We start from the raw sequence: 20,925 nt of genomic DNA, 5'->3' as shown, positions 1-20,925 counted from the left end.
AGACAGGGAGGAAAGATGGAAGTGGCAATGTGTCCAAGATGGGAAGGGAGCTGCCCAGTTGTTCATGTCCTGTCCTAACCTTGAGCCAGAGAGAAGCAAACAAAGCTAGGTCTTCCTGTGATGCAGCGTCTATGGGGTGTGTAGTCAAACCATAACAGCAAAACACATCTGCCCGACTGCCTGGGACTGGGAGAAGTGACCTGTATAACACCTGAAAGCAGGGTTTAAGGTGCATGCACCTGGTGGGAGGTGGAGCGAGAGGTTTGGGGAGAGGAGGAAGGGTTGTTCTCAGCAGCAGATAAAATTTATCCATAGGGAAAAAAATGTTTTGCAACTGAGGTTGTGCATATTCCTCCCAAAGCCAGGGAAGGTTGTTCTGTCACATGCATGTGGGCTCCAGGTCCCTGTACCTATGGAGAAAACGAGACAGGAGAAAGGGGGAAGGAGAGGGAGAGGGAGAGCCCAGGTGCACTCTTGGATTGTAGAAGCTGGAGTCCAGGGAGCTTCTTCCTGGAAGGTCCGGCCTGGTTGCCAGTGTCTCAGCTGTGCCTCAAACAAAGGAGACAGAAGAGAGGAGACCATCAGACACTGACCTGTGGTGGCCTCAGTGGAGATGGGGCCATGGCGCTTCTTCCCAGAAACTCCATAGAGGTTGAATTTGTATCGTCGGGCGGGTGTCAGGTTGGGGGCGGTGACGGTGCGGAGTGACCCATCCACGGGCAGGACCTGTGTCTTCCCCTTCACGTCCTTGTACTGGACAGTGAAGGAGTCAAACGGCCCCTGGGGGACGGTCCAGGACAGGCGGACGGAGTCGTGGGTGATATCAGAGGCCGTGAGCTCCCCCAGGCTGGGCTGGGCCGGGGCTGCCGTGGGTTCTTCCTCCTCTTCCTCCTGGGGGAGTGAGGCTGCAACAGAGGAAAGATGGGAGTGTGAAGGAGCTGTCTGCTCTTTTCAACTTGCCCCAGAGACTGGATAAGGGCAAAAAGAAAAGAAATCAAGGAAAGATGGAAATGGTGACATGTCCAAGATGGGAAGGGAGTCAGCGAGTTATGGGTGTCCTCTCCTGAGCTCCCATCAGGAAGAGGCATAGAAAACTTCATCTCCGTGAACTGCAGAATCTCTGATGCAGGTAATCCACAAATGTAACCACAGAAGACATCCTCCCAATTGCCTGGGACTGGGAGAAGTGACCCATGTAACACCTGACAGCAGGGCTAGGAGTGCATGAGGCTCCGGGAGGCAGACCCCATGTCTGGTGGAGAGGAGGAAGTGGTGCTTCAGGCTAGGGATAAAACTTATCCATAGGAAAAGAGATGTTTTGCAAATGAGGTCATACATATTCATCCCAGATGTAGAAGAGGTTGTGACATCACATACATATGGGCTTCAGCTTTCTGTGCCTATGGAGAAAACATGACAGGAGTAATGGAGATAGGAAGAAGGAGAGCAAGATCCCAGATATCTTGGTGAAATGTAGAGGCTGGAGTGCAGGGAGCTTCTTTCTGAAAAGTTGTGTGTGGTGGCCAGTCTCCAAGCTGTGCCCCAAGCAAAGAAAAGAAAGGAGAGAAGACCATCAAGTGCTGACCTGTGGTGATCTCAGTGGAGATGGGGCCATGACGCTTCTTCTTGAAGACACCATAGAGGTTGAACTTGTATCGTTGGGAGGGCACCAGGTTGGGTATGGTGACTGTGTGGGGTCCCCCATCCACGGGCAGGGCCTGGGGCTTCCCCTTTGCATCCTTGTACTGGACAGTGAAGGAGTCAAACTGCCCCTGGGGGACGGTCCAGGAGAGGCGGACGGAGTCGTGGGTGATGTCGGAGGCTGAGAGCTCCCCCAGGCTGGGCTGGGCTGGGGCTGCCGTGGGTGCTTCTTCTTCTTCCTCTTCCTCCTGTGGGGCTGAGGCTGCAACACAGGAAAGATAGGAAAGTGAAGGAACTGTTCACTGTTTTCAACTGCCCCAGAGGCTGGACAGAGGCAGGAAGAGAAAAAAGGAAGCAAGGAAAGATGGAAGTGCTGACATGTCTACAATGGGAAGGGAGTCAGTGAGTTGTGGGTGTCCTTTCCTGGGCTTCATTAGGAAGGGGTGCACAAAACAACAGCTCCAAGTCTCTGGTTTAGGTAGTCAAAAACTGTAACAGGAGAACACATCCTCCCAACTGCCTGGGACTGGGAGAAGTGGCCCATGTAACACCTGACAGCAGGTCTTGGGGTGCATGAGGATGCTGGCAGGCAGACCCAATGGCTGGGGAAGACGAGGAAGCGATGTTCCAGGCTAGGGATAAAATTCATCAATGGGGAAAAAAACAGATGTTTTGTAAATGAGGTCATACAGATTCATCCCAGATGCAGAAGTGGTTGTGATGTCATATGCATATGGTCTGCAGATTCCTGTGCCTAGAGAGAAAACAAGACAAGAGGAATGAAGATAGGAGCCCAGAAGTCCTGCTGGAAATGCAGAGGCTGGAGTCCAGGGACCTTCTTTCTGGAAAGTCACGTCTGGAGGCCAGTATCCAAACTTTACCTTAAGGAAAAAAGAGAAAGGGGACAAAGATGATTAGGTGCTGACCTGTGGTGGCCTCAAGGGAGATGGGGCCATGGCGCTTCCTCCCCCAAACACTGTAGAGGTTGAATTTGTATCGTTGGGATGGCACCAGGTTGGGGATGGTGACTGTGCGGGATCCCCCATCCACGGGCAGGGCCTGGGTCTTTCCCCCTATATCCTTGTACTGGACAGTGAAGGAGTCAAACTGCCCCTGGGGGACGGTCCAGGACAGGCGGACGGAGTCGTGGGTGATGTTGGAGACTGAGAGCTCCCCCAGGCGGGGCTGGGCCGGGGCTGCCGTGGGTTCTTCCTCCTCTTTCCCCTGTGTGGCTGAGGCTGCAACAAGGAAATATGGGAGAATGAAGGAGCCATCTGATGTTGTCAGCTGGTCCCAGAGGCTGGAAAAGGGTGGAAAGGGAAAGACAAGACAGGAAGGAAAGATGGAAGGGGCAACGTGTTGAAAATGGGAAGGGAGTCAGTTATGAGTGAGGGCTGTGCAGGAATGTAACCACAGAACACATTCCCCAACCACCCGGGACCAGGAGAAGTGACCCGTGTAACACGTGACAGCAGGGTTTGGGGGTATGTGGGTGGTGGGAGGCAGATCCGGTGGCTGGGAGAGAGGAAGAAGAGTTGTTCCAGGCAGGGGATAAAATGAATCAATTGGAAATAAAGAAGTTTCACAAATGAGGGCTATGAAAATTCATGCCAGAGGCAGAAGAGGTTGTGATGTCATGTGCATATGGTCTCCAAGTTTCTGTGCCTAGGGAGAAAACAAGAGAGGAGGAATGGAGGTGGGAGGAAGGAGAGGGAGAGCGCAAATGTACTGCTGGAATATAGAGGCTGGAGTCCTGCAGGCCTGTTCCTGGAAAGTCCTTTCTGGTGGACAAGAGCCAAGCCGTTCCCCCAGCAAAGAAGAGAGAAGAAAGGGGACCATCAGCTGCTGACCTGTGGTGGTCTCAGTGGAGATGGGGCCATGACGCTTCCTCCCGGAGACACCATAGAGGTTGAACTTGTATCGTCGGGAGGGCATGAGGTTGGGGACAGTGACCGTGCGGGATCCCCCATCCGTGGGCAAGGTCCGAGTTTTCCCATCCACATCCTTGTACTGGACAGTGAAGGAGTCAAACTGCCCCTGTGGGACCGTCCAGATGAGGCGGACGGAGTCGTGGGTGACATCAGAAGATGAGAGCTCCCCCAGGCTGGGCTGCGCTGGGGTTACTGCGGGCTCTTCCACGTCTTCCTCCTGCAGGGCTGAGGCTGCAACAAAGGGAAGGTGGGAGAGTGAAGGAGGCACACGTTGTCAGCTGGTCCCAAAGGACGAGAAGGTTGTGATGTCACATGCCTACGGCATCCAGGATCCAGCATCCATGGAGAAAACAAGACGGGAGGAATGGAGATAGGAGACAATAGAGGGAGAGCTGGATCTATTGCTGGAAGATAAAGGCTGGAAGCTTCGTTCTGGAAAGTCCTGCCTCGCAACTAGTTACCCCAGGCAAAGAAGAGAGAAGGGAGGAGACCATCAGACACTGACCTGTGGTGGCCTCAGTGGAGATGGGGCCATGGCGCTTCTCCCCAGACACTCCATAGAGGTTGAACTTGTACTGCTGGGCGGGTGCCAGGCTGGGTATGGTGACCGTGTGGGATCCCCCATCCACGGGCAGGGCCTGGATCTTCCCGTCTGCATCCTTGTACTGGACAGTGAAGGAGTCAAACTGCCCCTGGGGGACGGTCCAGGACAGGCGGACGGAGTCGTGGGTGATGTCGGAGGCTGAGAGCTCCCCCAGGCGGGGCTGGGCTGGGGCTGCCGTGGGTTCTTCCTCCTCTTCCTCCTCCTGTGGGGCTGAGGCTGCAACAAAGGGAAGATGGGAGAGTGAAGGAGGCATCTGCTGTTCTTAGCTTTCCCCAGAGGCTGGAAATGGGCAGGAAGAAAAAGGAAAGGCAGGAAGGAAAGGTGGAGAGGGTAACTACCCAAGATGGGAAGGGAGTCAACCAGTTATGGTGTCCACTCCTGAACTCCCTTCACGGAGGAGCACATAAAGCCAGGTCTCCATGTGCTGTAGAGGGTCTGGGGAGGGCAGCGTAGGAGTGTAACCACAGGACACTCCAAACCCCTGGGACTGGGAGACGTGACCCACGTAATACCTGAGAGAAGGGCTTGGGGGGCATGTAGCTGGTGGAAGGCAAATCCGATGACTGGAGGAGAGGAGAAAGGGTTGCTCTAAGCTAGGGATAAAATTCATCAATAGGAAAAGACTGTTTTGCAAATGAGGTCGTGCATATTCATCCTGGAGGTGGAGGAATTTGTCATGTCACATGCATGTGCTTGCTCTAGGTTCCTTTACCTATGGATTAAAGAAGACAGGAGAAATGGGAACAGTGGGAAGCAGAGGGATAACCAGGACGAACTGCTGGAGTCCATGGTGCTTCTCTCTGGAAAGTCATGTCTTGTTCTCAATGTCCTAGCTGTGCCCCAAGCAAAGAAGATAAAGGAGAGGAGACCATCAGGTGCTGACCTGTGGTGGCCTCAGTGGAGATGGGGCCATGACGCTTCCTCCCAGAGACACCGTAGAGGTTGAACTTGTATCGTCTGGCAGGCACCAGACTGGGGACAGTGACTGTCTGGGATCCCCCATCCACGGGCAGGGCCTGGGGCTTCCCCTCCACATCCTTGTACTGGACGGTGAAGGAGTCAAACTGCCCCTGGGGGACCGTCCAGGACAGGCGGACGGAGTCGTGGGTGATGTCGGAGGCCGAGAGCTCCCCCAGGCTGGGCTGGGCCGGGGCCACTGTTGGCTCTTCTTCTTCCTCCTGGGGGGCCGAGACTGCAACAGAGGGAAGACGGGAGAGTGAAGGGGCTGTCTGCTGTTCTCAGCTTTCCCCAGAGGCTGGAAAAGGGCAGAAAGAGAAAGGAAAGGTGGGAAGGGAAAATCGAGGGGATGAAATGTCTAAAGTGGGAAGGGACTCAGCCAGGTACGGGTGTCAGTTCCTGAGCTCCCTTTACTGGGAGCGCACAGCCTGGTCTCCATGTGCTTAGACTGTCTGGGGAGGTTCATGTAGGAGCGTAGCCAGAGAAGACATCCGCCCACCCACCTGCAACAGGGAGAAGTGACCCATGTACCACCTGGCAGCCAGGCTTCGGGAGGCATGCAGTAGGTAGGAGGCATATCCAATGGCTGGGGGAGAGGAGAAAGGGTTGTTCCGGGCTGGGGATAAAATTAGTCAATAGGAAAAAATATGTTTTGCAAATGAGGTCACGCATATGCATCCCAGAGGCAGAGGAGACTGTGACGTCACATGCATCTGGGCTTCAGGTTCCTTCACCTACGGAGGAAACTAGATATGAGATATGGAGAAAGGGTGAAACAGATAGAGAGCCAGATGTCCTGCTGAAATGTGGAGGCTGGATTCTTAGGAGCTTCTTTCTGGATATCTGTGTCTAGTGGTCGGGGTCCACGCTGTGCCCCAAGTGAAGAGATGAGACCATCAGGCACTGACCTGTGGTGGCCTCAGTGGAGATGGGGCCATGACGCTTTCTCCCAGAGACACCGTAGAGGTTGAACTTGTATCGTCTGGCAGGCACCAGACTGGGGACAGTGACTGTCTGGGATCCCCCATCCACGGGCAGGGCCTGGGGCTTCCCCTCCACATCCTTGTACTGGACGGTGAAGGAGTCAAACTGCCCCTGGGGGACCGTCCAGGACAGGCGGACGGAGTCGTGGGCGATGTCGGAGGCCGAGAGCTCCCCCAGGCTGGGCTGGGCCGGGGCCACTGTTGGCTCTTCTTCTTCTTCCTCCTGGGGGGCCGAGACTGCAACAGAGGGAAGACGGGAGAGTGAAGGGGCTGTCTGCTGTTCTCAGCTTTCCCCAGAGGCTGGAAAAGGGCAGAAAGAGAAAGGAAAGGTGGGAAGGGAAAATCGAGGGGATGAAATGTCCAAAGTGGGAAGGGACTCAGCCAGGTACGGGTGTCAGTTCCTGAGCTCCCTTTACTGGGAGCGCACAGCCTGGTCTCCATGTGCTTAGACTGTCTGGGGAGGTTCATGTAGGAGCGTAGCCAGAGAAGACATCTGCCCACCCACCTGCAACAGGGAGAAGTGACCCATGTACCACCTGGCAGCCAGGCTTCGGGAGGCATGCAGTAGGTAGGAGGCATATCCAATGGCTGGGGGAGAGGAGAAAGGGTTGTTCCGGGCTGGGGATAAAATTTGTCAATAGAAAAAAATATGTTTTGCAAATGAGGTCACGCATATGCATCCCAGAGGCAGAGGAGACTGTGACGTCACATGCATCTGGGCTCCAGGTTCCTTCACCTACGGAGAAAACTAGATATGAGATATGGAGAAAGGGTGAAACAGAGAGAGAGCCAGATGCCCTGCTGAAATGTGGAGGCTGGATTCTTAGGAGCTTCTTTCTGGACATCTGTGTCTAGTGGTTGGGGTCCACGCTGTGCCCCAAGAGAGATGAGACCATCAGGCACTGACCTGTAGTGGCCTCAGTGGAGATGGGGCCGTGGCGCTTCCTCCCAGAGACTCCATAGAGGTTGAACTTGTATCGTTGCGAGGGCACCAGGTTAGGGATAGTGACTGTACGGGATCCCCCATCAACGGGCAGGGCCTGGGTCTTCCCTTCTGTGTCCCTGTACTGGATGGTGAAGGAATCAAAATGCCCCTGGGGAACGGTCCAGGACAGGCGGACGGAGTCGTGGGTGATATCAGAGGCCGAGAGCTCCCCCAGGCTGGGCTGGGCCGGGGCTACCGTGGGTCCTTCCTCCTCTTCCTCCTGTGGGGCTGAGGCTGCAACAGAGGGAAGACAGGAGAGTAAAAGATGTCTGCTCTTCTCAGCTTTCCCCAGAGGCTGGCAAAGGGCAGGAAGAGAAAGGAAAGGCAGGAAGGAAAGGTGGAGGGGGCAACTGCCCCAACATGGGAAGGAAGTCAGCCAGTTATGTTGCCCACTCCTGACCTCCCTTCATGGAGGAGCACATTAAGCTAGATCTCCGTGTGCTGCAGCGTGTCTGGAGAGTGTAGTGTAGATGTGTAACCACAGAACACATCCCCACAACCACCCGGGACAGGGAGAAGTGACCCATGCTACACTTGAATCAGGGCTTGGGGTGTACGTGGATGGTGGGAGGTGAATCTAATGGCTGGGAAAGAGAAGGAAGGGTTGTTTCAGGTTGAGTATAAAATTCATCATTTGGAAAAAGGAGATGAGGTCATATGCATATTCTTCCCAGAGGTAGAAGAGGCTGTGATGTCATGTGGATATGAGCTCCAGGTTCCTGCGCCTATGGAGGAAATAAGACAGGAAAGAATGGAGAAAGAAGGAAGCAGAGGGAAGCCTGGATGTACTGCACGATTGCAGAGGCTGCAGTCCTGGGAGCTTCCCAGAAGTCTCTGACTGGAATCCAGTGCCCCAGCTGCGCCCCACGCAAGATGAGAGGAGAGGAGACAATGAGACACCGACCTGTGGTGGCCTCAGTGGAGATGGGGCCATGGCGCTTCTTCCCAGAGACTCCATAGAGGTTGAATTTGTATCGTTGGGCGGGTGCCAGGTTGGGGACAGTGGCCGTGTGAGATCCTCCATCCACGGGCAGGGCCTGGGTCTTGCCTTCCACGTTCTTGTACTGGATGGTGAAGGAGTCAAACTGCCCCTGGGGGACAGTCCAGGACAGGCGGACGGAGTCGTGGGTGATGTCGGAGGCGGAGAGCTCCCCCAGGCGGGGCTGGGCCGGGGCTGCCGTGGGTTCTTCCTCCTGTGGGGCTGAGGCTGCAACAGAGGGAAGACAAAAGAGTGAAGGAGGTGTTTGGTGGTGTCATCTTGTGTCAGAAGATGGAAAAGATCTGGAAGAGACAGAAAAGAAAGCAAGGAAAGATGGGATGGTGACATTTCCAAGCTAGGAATGGAGTTGCCCAATTGTGGGATACCTCTCTTGCTCTCCCACTGGGAAGAGGCACACCAAGGTAGCTCTCCATGCACCACAGACTCTCTGGATAGAGTAGTTCACAAGTGTAGCCACAGAACATGTATCCTGTAGTGTCTGGGACCAGAAGAGGCGACCCATGTAACATGATAGCTTGGCTCAGAGTGCATGCGAGTGGTGGGAGGCAGACCAATGGCTGGGTGAGAGAAAGAAGGGTTGTTCCAGGATCAACTTAAAATTAAGCCATTTGAAAAACAAAAAAGGAGGTCATGTCTATTCATCTTAGAACCGGAGGAGGTTGTGATGTCATGGTCATATGGGCCCCAGGTTCCTTCACCTATGGAAAAAGACAGGGAAGAATGGAGGAACGAGGAAGGAGAGGGAGAGCCCAGGTGTCCTGCTGGACCGTAGAGGCTGAGTCCTCAGAGCTTCCTCCCAGCTCCTATCTGGCATCCAGTGTCCAAGCTGTGCCCCAAGTAGAGAAGAGAGAGAGGAGAGACCATCAGGTGCTGACCTGTGGTGGCCTCAGTGGAGATGGGGCCATGACGCTTCCTCCCAGAGATGCCGTAGAGGTTGAACCTGTATCGTCGGGATGGCACCAGGTTGGGGACAGTGATGGCGCGGGATCCCCCATCCATGGGCAGGGCCTGGGGCTTCCCCTCCACATCCTTGTACTGGACAGTGAAGGAGTCAAACTGCCCCTGGGGGACGGTCCAGGACAGGCGGACGGAGTCGTGGGCGATGTCGGAGGCCGTGAGCTCCCCCAGGTGGGGCTGGGCCGGGGCTGCCATGGGTTCTTCCTCCTCTTCCTCCTGTGGGACTGAGGCTGCAACAGAGGGAAGACAGGAGAGTGAAGGAAGCACCTATTGTTGCCAGCTGGTCCCAGAGGATCTAAAAGGACAGGTAGAGAATAGAAAGACAGGTAGGAAAGACGGAAGGGGTGATTTGCCCAAGACGGGAAGGGAGTCAGGCGGTTGCGAGTGTCCTCTCCTGCACTTCTGTCAGACAGGAGCACACAAGGGCAGGGCTCTATGCACTGTCTGGTCTCTGCGGTGGGTGGTCTAGGAATGTAACCACAGAACACATCCCGCCACATGCCTGCGACTGAGAGAAGCGATCAGTGTTACACCTGACAGCTGGGCTTGGGGTGCACGGTGCTGTTGGGAGGTGGATCCAAGGTCTGGGGGAGAGGAGGAAGGGTTGTTCTAGCCTGGGCATAATATTCATCCATAGGAAAAAAAGGAAGTTTTCCATATGAGGTCATGCATATTGTTCCTAGAAGTAGAGGAGTTTGTGATGCCTTGTGCATATGGGCTCCCGGTTTCTGCACCTATAGAAACAAAAGGCAGGAGGGATGGAGAAAAGAGGAAGGAGAGGGAGAGCCTGATGTCATGCTTCAGTGTAGAGTCAGCAGTCCTTGGATTTTCTTCCCCAAATGCCCTGTCTGGTGGCCAGTGCCCAAGCTTTTCCCCAAGGAAAGAAGAGAAATGAGAGGAACCCATCAGGCGCTGACCTGTGGTGGCCTCAGTGGAGATGGGGCCATGACGCTTCCTCCCAAAGACGCCGTAGAGGTTGAACCTGTATCGTCGGGATGGCACCAGGTTGGGGACAGTGATGGTGCGGGATCCCCCATCCACGGGCAGGGCCTGGGGCTTCCCCTCCACATCCTTGTACTGGATGGTGAAGGAGTCAAACTGCCCCTGGGGGACGGTCCAGGACAGGCGGACGGAGTCGTGGGTGATGTCGGAGGCTGTGAGCTCCCCCAGGCTGGGCTGGGCTGGGGCTACTGTCACTACCTCCTCTTCTTCCAGAGGGGCTGAGGCTGCAACAAAGTGAGGAAAAGAAAGAGAAAGAAGCATCCAGCTGTTGTATTGACTGGCTCTGGCAAGTGGAAGAAAGGCTGGGATGGAGAAGAAGTGATAGGAAGGGAAAGAGATTGTTAGGAGGGAGATGGGGCACAATGTCCAGAATGGGATGGGAATCCCCAGCTGTCACGCTCTAGACATGACGCCTGGGATTACCGTCCAGCATGAGCTGAGCTGAAGGAACACGGGGGGCCTATACTGTGTTTGAAGAGGAAGTGGCGTGCTGGGCAGAGAAGTAATACATGTACTGGAGCAGGGTAAGTTGCCAGAGAGATCATGCCTCTACAGCAGGGAAGCCGAAGCGATGGTGGGACGGCTTGCATATAGTCTCCAGGATTCTGCACCTATGAAAGGAGCAAGTGAGGATGGAGGGGAGAGAAAAATAAAGGGAGGAGAGGAAGAGTCTGGAGATAGCACTGGTCTGCGAAGGGTGGCCTCTTGGTTGCTTTGAACCTGGAAAGTTTGGGCCTGATGGCTGGTGTCCTCACTCTGCTACCAAAGCAAAAGGGAAAGAGGAGAAGACTCCTAGGTCCTGGAACCAGCTGCTGACCTGTGATAATGTCGGTGGAGATGGGGCCATGGCGCTTCTTCCCAGAGGTGCCATAGAGCTTGAACCTGTATGGGTGGGAAGGTGCCAAGCTGGGGATGGAGACTGTACGGTGTTTTCCATCCATGGGCAGGGCCTGGAGCTTCCCCTCTATGTCCCTGTACTGGAGGGTGAAGGAGTTGAACGTCCCCTGGGGGACCGTCCAGGACAGGCGGACGGAGTCGTGGGTGACATCAGAGGCCGAGAGCTCCCCCAGGCTGGGCTGGGCTGGGGCTACTGTTGTCTCCTCCTCCTCTTCCTCCTGCAGTGCTGAGGCTGAAACAGAGGGTCAGATCGTGAGTGTGGAGGATGTGGCTTCCCGAGTTATTCTAGGAGCTTGCTGCAAGGAGGAGATGTGGAAGCCAGAAACAGGGAGTGGAGGAGCAAAGAGTGTGACCGAGTCAACAGACCTGTGACAGCCCAACCCTTGAAAGCCTCCTAGAAAGCCTATTGTGCTAAGGAACCTCTCCAGTGTCTGGTGGTGAGTCTGGGTCCTGCACTCAAGGTGAAACCAATCACAAGATTTGGGGTGAAATACATATCTCTCCCCACATTGGCTGGGACTACCTGGGGCTTCTGCTGCCTTTATAGGGCATGGTCCTTTCTCTAGGATCCTGGAAGCAAATGATGCAGTGGATCTGGGCTGGACTGAAGGATCGAGGAGAGCTCTTCCAGTCTTTTATTCCTAAATTTGTATTATTTTCAGGGTGCTTAGTACAACAAACCATTGACCCACTGTGGCTGACCTCCTGTCAGGAGCAGTTGCTCCTGTCTTGAGCCAGTTTTGTGTTGGACTATAGCAGTGTCCATGAAGGTGTTCAGTCTGGAGTGGAGGGCATTCAGACAGATCCACCTCTACCTGAGGGCATCTTCTTGAATTATCAGTCACCTTAAAACATTGGCCCCAGAACTGGAGGTGGATATTTCAGCCTTGGTCTTGCCGATGCCAGGAATGGTGAGAAATCATGTTCTCACTCCTGCTCTTGGCAAAGAAAGGGACGTGGTTAATGTGGTTCAACTCCTTCCCCTTGACACACTTAGATCAGCCCAGAGCCAATTCCAAATTGATCCAAGCGGAATAGATGCAGCGTGATCCTAAACCCAGAGATAAATGTCTACATGGATTTTCTCTCCGACAGTGTGGAGGAGAGGTGGTGAGGGACCCAGGCACCATTCCTTGTTCAGGCAGAAGCTGCGAACGTGAGGGGGAAGAGGAGGAATGAAGAGAGAGGACAGAGCAGAAAGAAGAAAGGAGAAGATAAGTAATGAAATGGGCAAGAGAAGGAAAGAAGGAAGGCAAAGTAGCTAGGAAAAGGAATGGCATGTGAAAGGAAAAGAGAGTGATGGAGAAGAGGAGGGAAGGGTCGAGAAGATGGGAGAGGAGTCTACAGAAGGAAAGAAGTGAGGGCGATAAATTGGTTCTCCCAAAACACTGACCTGTGACAGCATCGGTGGAGACAGGGCCATGGCGCTTTCGGCTGGCGACACCGTAGAGGTTGAACTTGTATTTGCGGGAGGGCACCAGACTGGAGACGGTGACTGTACGGGATCCCCCATCCACCGTCAGTGTCTGGGGTCGACCTTCCGCGTCCTTGTACTGGACCAGGAAAGAGTCAAAGCTTCCAGACTGGACCGTCCAGGACAGGCGGAGAGAATCGGGGGTAATGTCCGAGGCTGAGAGCTCTCCCAGGTGGGGCTTCTCCTTCCATGACTCTGGGGCTGCAGCAGAGAGATGGGGGACATCTGCTGATCACAGACAGCAACGTTTCCAGAAAGAGGTGGGGGGAGAGAGCATCTCTAGGCTCCAACAGATGAGCTGGGGAAAGGAGATGTTGCTTTCCCTCAAAATGATTCTTCCAGCTTCCTCTCCAGCCACAGTGTAAAGCAGGTGGAGAGAAAAGGAGGAATGGGAATCACTCTGTTCATGGTGCCCCAAGACAGTTTTGCATGCTCAACTGGGCTCAACTGTCCTCTTTGGGTATGGTGAGGAGGGGGTGTCCAAAGACAAGGAACAGGACAAGTACTGGAGCAGGACATTTGGCAATTGAGGTCATGCATATTCATCAGAATGGCACACATGGTTGTATGGCTGGCAGAAAGGCTCCTGGCTCCTGGACTGATGGGAAGAATAAGAGCGGAAGGAAGGGAGGGGAAAATGAAAGGAGGGGAAAAGTCCATCTGCTGTGCTGGACCATGGTGGGTGGACTCTTGAAAGCACCTTCCCAGGAAATCCCGGCCCTGGGGCTGCAAAGCAAGGAGGAGAGATGGGGGAGGCACTGGGACTCCCTGGAACAGCCACTGACCTGTGACCACGTCGGTGGAGACGGGGCCAAAGCGCCGCTGCGCAGAGATGCCATAGAGGTGGAATACGTATCTGTGAGACGGCACCAAGTGGCCGACGCGGATGGAGCGGTGGGTTCCATCCGCAGGCAGGGACTGTGGTTGGCCGGCGGCATCCTGGTACTCAATCAGGAAGGAGTTAAACTCCCCCTCCTGGATGGTCCAGGAGAGCAGGACCGAGTTGTGGGTGGCATCATAGTATGACAGGTCTCCTAGGCGGGGCTGGGGCAAGGGCTCCTCCTCCTGGGGTGCTGCTGAAACAGGAAGAGGGGAACATCGCATGGAAGGACCCAACACAGTTGTGAGCTGGGGAGGATGAAGGTGGCTGGAGGGCAGTTACGGACCTGTGATGGCATTGGTGGAGATGGGGCCAAGCCGCTTCCGGCCAGAGATGCCGTAGAGGTTGAAACGGTATTGGTGGGAGGGTGTCAGGTCATGGAGGTGCAGGGAGCGCAGGACTCCGTCCACGGGCAGTGCCTGGGCTTGGCCTGCCGCATCCCGGTAGTGGATGATGAAGGAGTCAAAGATGCCCTCTTCCACGGTCCAGGAGAGGTCCAGGGCGCGTGGGCCCACATTGTCCGCTGTCAGCGCTCCTAGGCGGAGCTGGGGTGTGATGTCCTCCTGTGGTGCCGGGGCTGGAACAGAGGGGACAGGGGAGTGAAGGGCACAGAGCCGGGGCAACCCCTCTCTACATCCACGGTGGAATGAACAACACCAATGCCAGAAGATTGCATGGAGGCTCTTGGAAACAGGAGCTCTGGGCCCCACACTATAGGGAGCAAAGTGTTAACCAGAAAAGGCCATGAGGGCATAGCATACGTTAGCTCCGGGAACAGCACCCAGGGGAAGGGCTGGAGAGAATGGGGCTAGCCTTCACCCCAACACAGTGATGGACAGGAGGGAAGTGGAAACAGAAGATCAGCAGGGGCTGCCGGTGGATGGGAGAATGTGAGAGGTGAGTGGTTGGATGGAGGGGGTGTAAGGGAAGGGGTGCATGTATGTATGACTTAGCAGTGGTAGATGTATAATGGGGATGGGTGGCTGGGTGGTTCCTGTCACAGCAGTCGGCAGAAAACAAGGTTCAGGATAGGTGGGCAAGCAGGCAGATCCCAAGGGGAGGGGGAGGGTACCTGTGATGATGTCAGTGGATTCAGGGCCATGGCGCTTCTGCCCAGAGATGCCATAGAGGTTGAACTTGTATCGTTGGGAGGGTGTCAGGTTAAGGACAGTGACCGTGTGGGATCCCCCATCCACGGGCAGGGCCTGGGGCTTCCCCTCCCTGTCTCTGTACTGGATGGTGAAGGAGTCAAACTGCCCCTGGGGGACGGTCCAGGACAGGCGGACGGAGTCGTGGGTGATGTTGGTCGCTGAGAGCTCCCCCAGGCTGGGCTGGGCCGGGGCCACTGTGGCCTCTTCTGTCTCCTGCAGGACAGAGCCTGCAAAGGATAGAGAGAGGAGAGTAAAGGGCTTGGGCGATGGGCTCAGCAGGTTGCAGAGTCCAGAAAAAGAGGGAAGAATGGGGTAGCAATGGAAATAACCTGATTGGTCTTAATCTGTCCATTCACATACACGTCTCTCCATTTCTCCATCCATCCAACGAGTGAAACAATCCACTTACCCAAGGTCCTTCCCTCCCTCCATCCATCCTCTTCTTCACCTTTCTAATCATCCAGCCAACCTCCCACACATGCCCCAACCATCCATCCATTCCCACACACACCTTTCTTCCAGCTAGATCCACCCTCACCTCTCTCTCCCTTCCCTGTACCCACTGGCCTGCACATATCCATATCCATCCATCCACACAACCATCCCCCTATACCTCTATTCCTAGCTCTCCTCCATTGGTATATAGAGCAGCCACTAGCAGGCCCACACGGACTGGCTTCCTAGACATGTGTTCCCCAGAGCACTCCAGGGTGGAGATGCTACATTGTGCTACAAAGCAAAGAGGCTGATGGGGGTACCACTGGGAGAAACTTCTGACCTGTGACAATGTCAGTGGAGACAGGGCCGTGGCGCTTCCGGCCAGAGACACCGTAGAGGTTGAACTTGTATTGGTGGGAGGGCGTCAGGTTGGGGACAGTGACTGTGCGGGATCCCCCATCCATGGGCAGAGCCTGGGTTTTCCCTTCTATGTCCTTGTACTGGATGGTGAAGGAGTCAAACTGCCCCTGGGGGACGGTCCAGGAGAGGCGGACGGAGTCGTGGGTGATGTCAGAGGCTGAGAGCTCCCCCAGGCTGGGCTGGGCTGAGGGTTTCTCCTCCCGTGGTGCCCGGGCTGCAACAGAAAATTCAGGAGAAAGTAAAGGATATGGCCAAAAGTTGAGTGGGTCCCAAGGTCCTTGAGTGCACCATATTCTTTCCAGTGGGAGGAGATGGAGAGGGCACAGGGAGGTACAGAGGCCTGCCCGCCCTGGGAACACAGTAGTGGGAAGGAGAGCTGGGTGATATTCCCAGATTGCCATGTGCAGGGATTGGGCCAACATGGTGGGCTGAGAACAGGAGAAATGGATGGACGTGTGAAGCCAATTCATCCAGCCATCCATCTCATGCACACCTGCCCATCCATCCATCTGTTTGTAGATACACCCCACCATTCATCCATCTATATGCACACCCACCCTTCTGTCTTTTTCTATCCAACCTTTGGCCCATTCCCACATAACCCCTCCATCTGTCTCTCCAGCCGCATACACACCCCTTTCTCTCTAGCCCTCTCTCCATCCCACCTCATCCCAGTCACATGGTCACCATTTCCTTCCCTGTCTCTGTCCTTTCCATCCATCCACCCATGAACTCATCCATCCACCGCAAGGCCGCATGCACGCACATCTACCTGCATTCACCGACAACCATTCATCTCAAGGCACACCCTCCCGCCCTCCCTTCCTTCTCTTCCACCAGCTTCTATCCTTCCACCTATCTCCACACACCCCTCTCTGACCTGCCTTCTTCCTCTACATTGATCCATTGCACCATGTGCTCCCTTGCACCCCCTCCACATATGCACTGAGCTATCCATTGCTGGGCCAAAGATGCATCCTTCTCAGTGATGTCTTCCTCAAAAGTCCCAACTTGTTGGTCAGTGTCCCCGCTGCATTGCAGTCAGGGACAGCCAAAGGAGCCAACACTCCTGGAGCAACCACTGACCTGTGACAGCGTCCGTGGAGATGGGGCCATGACGCTTCCGCCCAGAGATGCCGTAGAGATTGAACTTATATCGTCGGAAGGGTACCAGGTTGGGAATGGTGACTCTGCGGGATCCCCCATCCACAGGCAGGGCCTGCATCTTCCCTTCTTTGTCTTTGTACTGGATGGTGAAGGAGTCAAACTGCCCCTGGGGAACGGTCCAGGACAGGCGGACAGAGTCGTGGGTGATGTCAGAAGCTGAGAGCTCCCCCAGGCTGGGCTGGGCTGGGCGTTCCTCTTCCCGCCGGGGTGCAGGGGCTGCAGGACATAAAAGGAGGGACAACGAAGGGTGTGACAGAAGGGGTCAGTGGATTGCAGAGCCCTTGGGGAGTGCCACATTATGCCCCATGAAAGAAGACGGCAAGAAGACATGGAGAGAAGCAGGTTCCCACCCATGGAGAGCTGGGGCCATAGAGACGTGCTTGTGCACAGGCCAGGGCTGATTGTCCCAGGGTGGCACTGCCTCTGCAAGGGGCCAGCTCAGGGCTGGAGGTGATGCTCATGGAAACTTGAGTTTGAGACGCAGGAGGGAAAGGGGAGGGAAAGGAGAGAGATGAGTATTACCCATAGCCCTCTAATGGATATGGAGAGAGGCCACTGGTGTCCATCCATTCCCAGGAGTACCCTTGTATCCATCCCCTCTCCCATCCGTCTACCCCGCCCCCAAACACATCCATCCCCATACATGGCTCCATCCATCCCTTTATCTATGTCTGCACATAGATACAATTACCCATCCATCCTTACACACCACCATCCTTCCATCCTTGCACACACAGCTCCAGTTGCCCATCCACCTGTACATGCCTCCATCCATCCATCCTTAGCTATAGACCTATATCCATCCAGCCATCCATCTGACCCTTTACCCATGCCTGCACACACACCTCCAATTACTCATTCAGCCCTCAATCCATCCATCTGTCCATCTGTTCATCAGTCCCCACACACGTGCCTCCATCCACTCCTAGATGGAAGCATCCACCCACCCGTCCCTGTACACACAGCTCCAGTTACCCATTCTCCCTCGCACACCTCCATCCGTCTGCCCATCCATCCTTCTGTCTTCACACACCTGGCTCCCTCCCTCCTTCCACCTACCCACTCTTAGACAGAAACATCCATCCATATCCATCCATCCAGCCTCCGGCTTCCCATCCTCACACACATGCCTTCATCCCTGTTTTCCCATTCCCTGCCTGTCACTGTCTGAATCTGTCCCTGCAGATGCTGCATTCACAAAAGCATCTTGCTGAAGGACCTGTCTTGGAAGCCGGGGTCCCTGCTGTCCTGGAAAGCAGAGTGGGGGACAGGGCAGGGCATCACTGACCTGTGACGGTATCAGTGGAGATGGGGCCAGTGCGCTTCTGCCCAGAGATACCATAGAGGTGGAATTTGTATCGTTGGGAGGGCACGAGGCTGGGGACGGTGACCTCCCGGGATCCTCCGTCTACAGGCAGGGCCTGGGGCTTCCCCTCCGTGTCCCTGTACTGGATGGTGAAGGAGTCAAACTGCCCCTGGGGGACGGTCCAGGAGAGGCGGACAGAGTCGTGGGTGATGTCGGACGCTGAGAGCTCCCCCAGGGTGGGCTTGGCTGGGTGGTCGGCTGGCGCTGGAGAGGAGGGAGCACAAGGGGATCCTGTTAGTGCCAGCTTGGGATGCAGGAGATCCCAGGCCCCTGGTGCTCCAGCTTCTTCTCAAGGTATCATCAGTACCCAGGACAGGGAGCCCTGCAGTTGTGACCTGCCCTACACACGACTCTGTCCCTGAAGGACTCTTCCCTCTCCATCCAGGCCTGGGCCCATTCTCTTTCTCCATCACTCTCTTCTCCCTCTTGGATCAAATGCCCCTCTGCCTTTTTTCTTTGGGGCTCTCTCTCCCTCCTTGTTCCTCTGACACTTCTTTCTTGGGTGGTACACCTCCCTTCCCTCCCCCCCATGCCCTTGTCTCTTTCCTTCCTCTCATCTTGTTCCTGCATACGACCTCTCTCATGTCCTTCCCGTTTATTTTTTGCATCTCTTTTGCGTTGTCATGTGGCTCTGTCTACCTCACTGCTTTGCTTCTGCACATTCTTTCCCTCCTACCTATTCCTTTCTTCGTTTCTTTCTGCCCCTGCTCCTCTCCCTCTCCAGCTTTCTTCCTATCTCCACAGGCCTTTCTGCATATATCCAGGCTTCCTGATGTGCACTCAACCTGACATCCACCCATTCCTCCATTCAGCCCCACGTACACCCATCCACCTATCTTTCCTTCCTCATGCAGATCCATCTGCCGCTTGCACACCTACCATCCATCTATCCGTCCATCCATCCATCCATCCATTCGCCTCATGCACACCATTCCCCGATACACCCAACAATTCGTCTGTCTACAAGCACACCTATCCTTCCACCTTGGTCTATCCAGCCATTGACCCATTCCCACAGGACCCCCTCCATCAATCTCTGCATCCCTATACACACCCCTTTCTCTCTCTCTCTCTCTCTCCACCTCATCTCATCCCTGCCATGTGGTCACTATTTCCTTCCCTGTCTCTCTCGTTTCTCCCTGCCACATTCCCTTTGTCATCCAGCCAAGGGATCCAGAGTGGTTCTTTCAAGGCCCCATGACAAAGGCTCACAGGTATCTCATTCCCTTGGTGCCCCGGGGGAGGCTGGGGCAGAGACCCCCCCATGCTTGGGTCCTATCCCAGCTCCAGGTCTGGACTGGGGTCTTGTGGGTTAGAGAAGGAAAGTGGAGCTGGAAGCCAAGATGTGTTGGTCCTATCCCAGTGCTGGGAGGGCAGCAGGTCCAGTGAATTAGAGCAGGGAGAGCCAGGGAGCCCGGACAGCTGGGTTCTGCCCCGTAGCGCTGATGAAGGCAAGCAGAGAAGGAGGGCAGAGGAGCAGCAAGAGGGTTGGTGTGCAGGCAGGGAACACCAGCACAACGCTACCTGTGCTGACGTTGGCACGCAGAGGCCGGGAGAGCCGACCCTGGTGCACCCCGTACAGTGTGACAGCATAGGCCGTGGCTGGCTGCAGCCCCTGGATGAGGGTTGCCCGCTGGTCGCCGGGCACCTGTACTTCCTGGGAGCCTGCCTGCCCTGCCATGTCCTGAGAGAGCACCAGGAAGGAGTCGAGCAGCCCCTGCCACACGGTCCATGCAAGCCCAAAGCTGTCGCTGGTCACGTTCCCCACTGCCAGGCCCCCCAGCACGCCAGGCCCGGGGCTCCCACCCTGGGGAGCTGCAAGAAAGAGCAGGTAGGGGTCAGCATGCCTGGGTTTCATTCCCAGCTTGGCGAGGGCAGGGGGCCTAGTGGTTAGAGCAGGGAGGGGGAGAAAGCCCGGACACCTGGGTTCCACTTGCAGCACGGCGAGGGCAGTGGGGACTAGCAGGTTAGAGCGAGGGAGCTTGGGAGCCCGGCACCTGGGTTCCTGCCCAGCTCAGCAAGGGCCGCGGGATCTAGCCAGTTTGGATCCAGAATACCTGCACCCTGTCCCAGCTCGGGGACCGTGGGCTGGCAGGTCACAGGAGGGGGTGGCAGGTTGGAAGCCAGGAGTCCTGGGCTCTACGTCCGTGTCTGGGACGGGAGTGGGGTCTAGTGATGCAGAAGAGGTCGGCTGAAAGCTAGGACTCCTCGGCTCTATCCCAGCTCCGGAGGAGTGGGGTCTACTGGGTTGCAGCAGGAGGGATTGTGGGGAGGGAAGGAACCAGGATACCTGGGACCTTTGCCCAGGAGGGGAGTGGGGGTTAGGGGATAGCGTAGGGGCAGGGGTTGGGAATTTGGACACCTGGGTTCAATGCCCTTGTCTGGGAAGGGAGTGGGGTCTGGCAGATTCGAGGAAGGGGACTGGAAGCTAGGATGCCTGGGTTCTGCTCTAGCTCTTGGGCAGGGATGCCTACTGGTTAGAGTGGAGGGGGCTGGGGCTGGGTGCATGGTGCAGATCGTGGTTACCTGTCATAGCTCTGGTGACGGTGGGCTCAGATAGGGTCCCCCCAGGCCCCTCTCCCCACAGCTCCAGCTCGTACTCAGTGCCTGGGCTCAGCTGAGTGACGACCACGCTCCACTGCCCCCCAGGCACCTGGATCTCCCCTGGGGGGGCCCTGGAGCTGGTGTCACGGTACCGCAGCAGGAAGCGCTGGAAGATGCTGGTGGTGGCCGTCCAGGTGACACGGAACCGGTCGGCAGTAACGTCCGTCACAGCCAGGTCCCCCGGGGCACGGGACTCTTCCTGGCGGGGAGAGGTTGTGCTGGGCACTGGGGGAACTGTGGGCTCCTCGGGGCTGGATGACTCTGGAGCTGGTGGGGCAGGAGACGGTGAGATGGATGGGGAAGGAAGGCACTGCTGCCCCATGCTCACCCCTTTAAGCCAGCCCATGTTCCCCAGTGCCAGGGGCTGGATCAGCGCCAGCACCCCCTGGAGAGAAAAGGCCCCTGCCCTGCTGCCCAGGGTGGCTTGGTGGGTGCATCCACAGTGTGGCCTCTGCAGCTGGTGGAGGA

The 20,925-nt window shown here is 55.9% G+C and overlaps 1 protein-coding gene across 1 annotated transcript in view; it reads right to left on the bottom strand.

Moving 5' to 3' along the window:
• TNXB (tenascin XB) overlaps positions 1–20,925 on the bottom strand; it is a 74,099-nt gene that overhangs the window by 42,778 nt on the left and 10,396 nt on the right. The window contains exons 8-27 of the mRNA XM_090028148.1: positions 20,380–20,724; positions 17,776–18,057; positions 16,407–16,703; positions 15,241–15,534; positions 14,384–14,689; positions 13,598–13,888; positions 13,217–13,507; positions 12,351–12,632; positions 10,878–11,189; positions 9,976–10,284; positions 8,977–9,288; positions 8,006–8,308; positions 7,024–7,335; positions 6,042–6,353; positions 5,060–5,368; positions 4,078–4,392; positions 3,492–3,803; positions 2,568–2,879; positions 1,586–1,903; positions 594–905 (exon numbers count right to left, since the gene is read on the bottom strand). Coding sequence (XP_089884274.1) covers positions 594–905; positions 1,586–1,903; positions 2,568–2,879; positions 3,492–3,803; positions 4,078–4,392; positions 5,060–5,368; positions 6,042–6,353; positions 7,024–7,335; positions 8,006–8,308; positions 8,977–9,288; positions 9,976–10,284; positions 10,878–11,189; positions 12,351–12,632; positions 13,217–13,507; positions 13,598–13,888; positions 14,384–14,689; positions 15,241–15,534; positions 16,407–16,703; positions 17,776–18,057; positions 20,380–20,724 — 6,126 coding nt within the window. The remainder of the gene's footprint in view (positions 1–593; positions 906–1,585; positions 1,904–2,567; positions 2,880–3,491; positions 3,804–4,077; positions 4,393–5,059; positions 5,369–6,041; positions 6,354–7,023; positions 7,336–8,005; positions 8,309–8,976; positions 9,289–9,975; positions 10,285–10,877; positions 11,190–12,350; positions 12,633–13,216; positions 13,508–13,597; positions 13,889–14,383; positions 14,690–15,240; positions 15,535–16,406; positions 16,704–17,775; positions 18,058–20,379; positions 20,725–20,925) is intronic.

Source organism: Crocodylus siamensis, chromosome 15, assembly GCF_052110815.1.
Source record: "Crocodylus siamensis isolate JL-2025a chromosome 15, ASM5211081v1, whole genome shotgun sequence".
Taxonomy (NCBI): Eukaryota; Metazoa; Chordata; order Crocodylia; family Crocodylidae; genus Crocodylus; species Crocodylus siamensis.
Note: the sequence above shows the minus strand (reverse complement) of the source record. Positions and strands in the feature narration are given on the sequence as shown.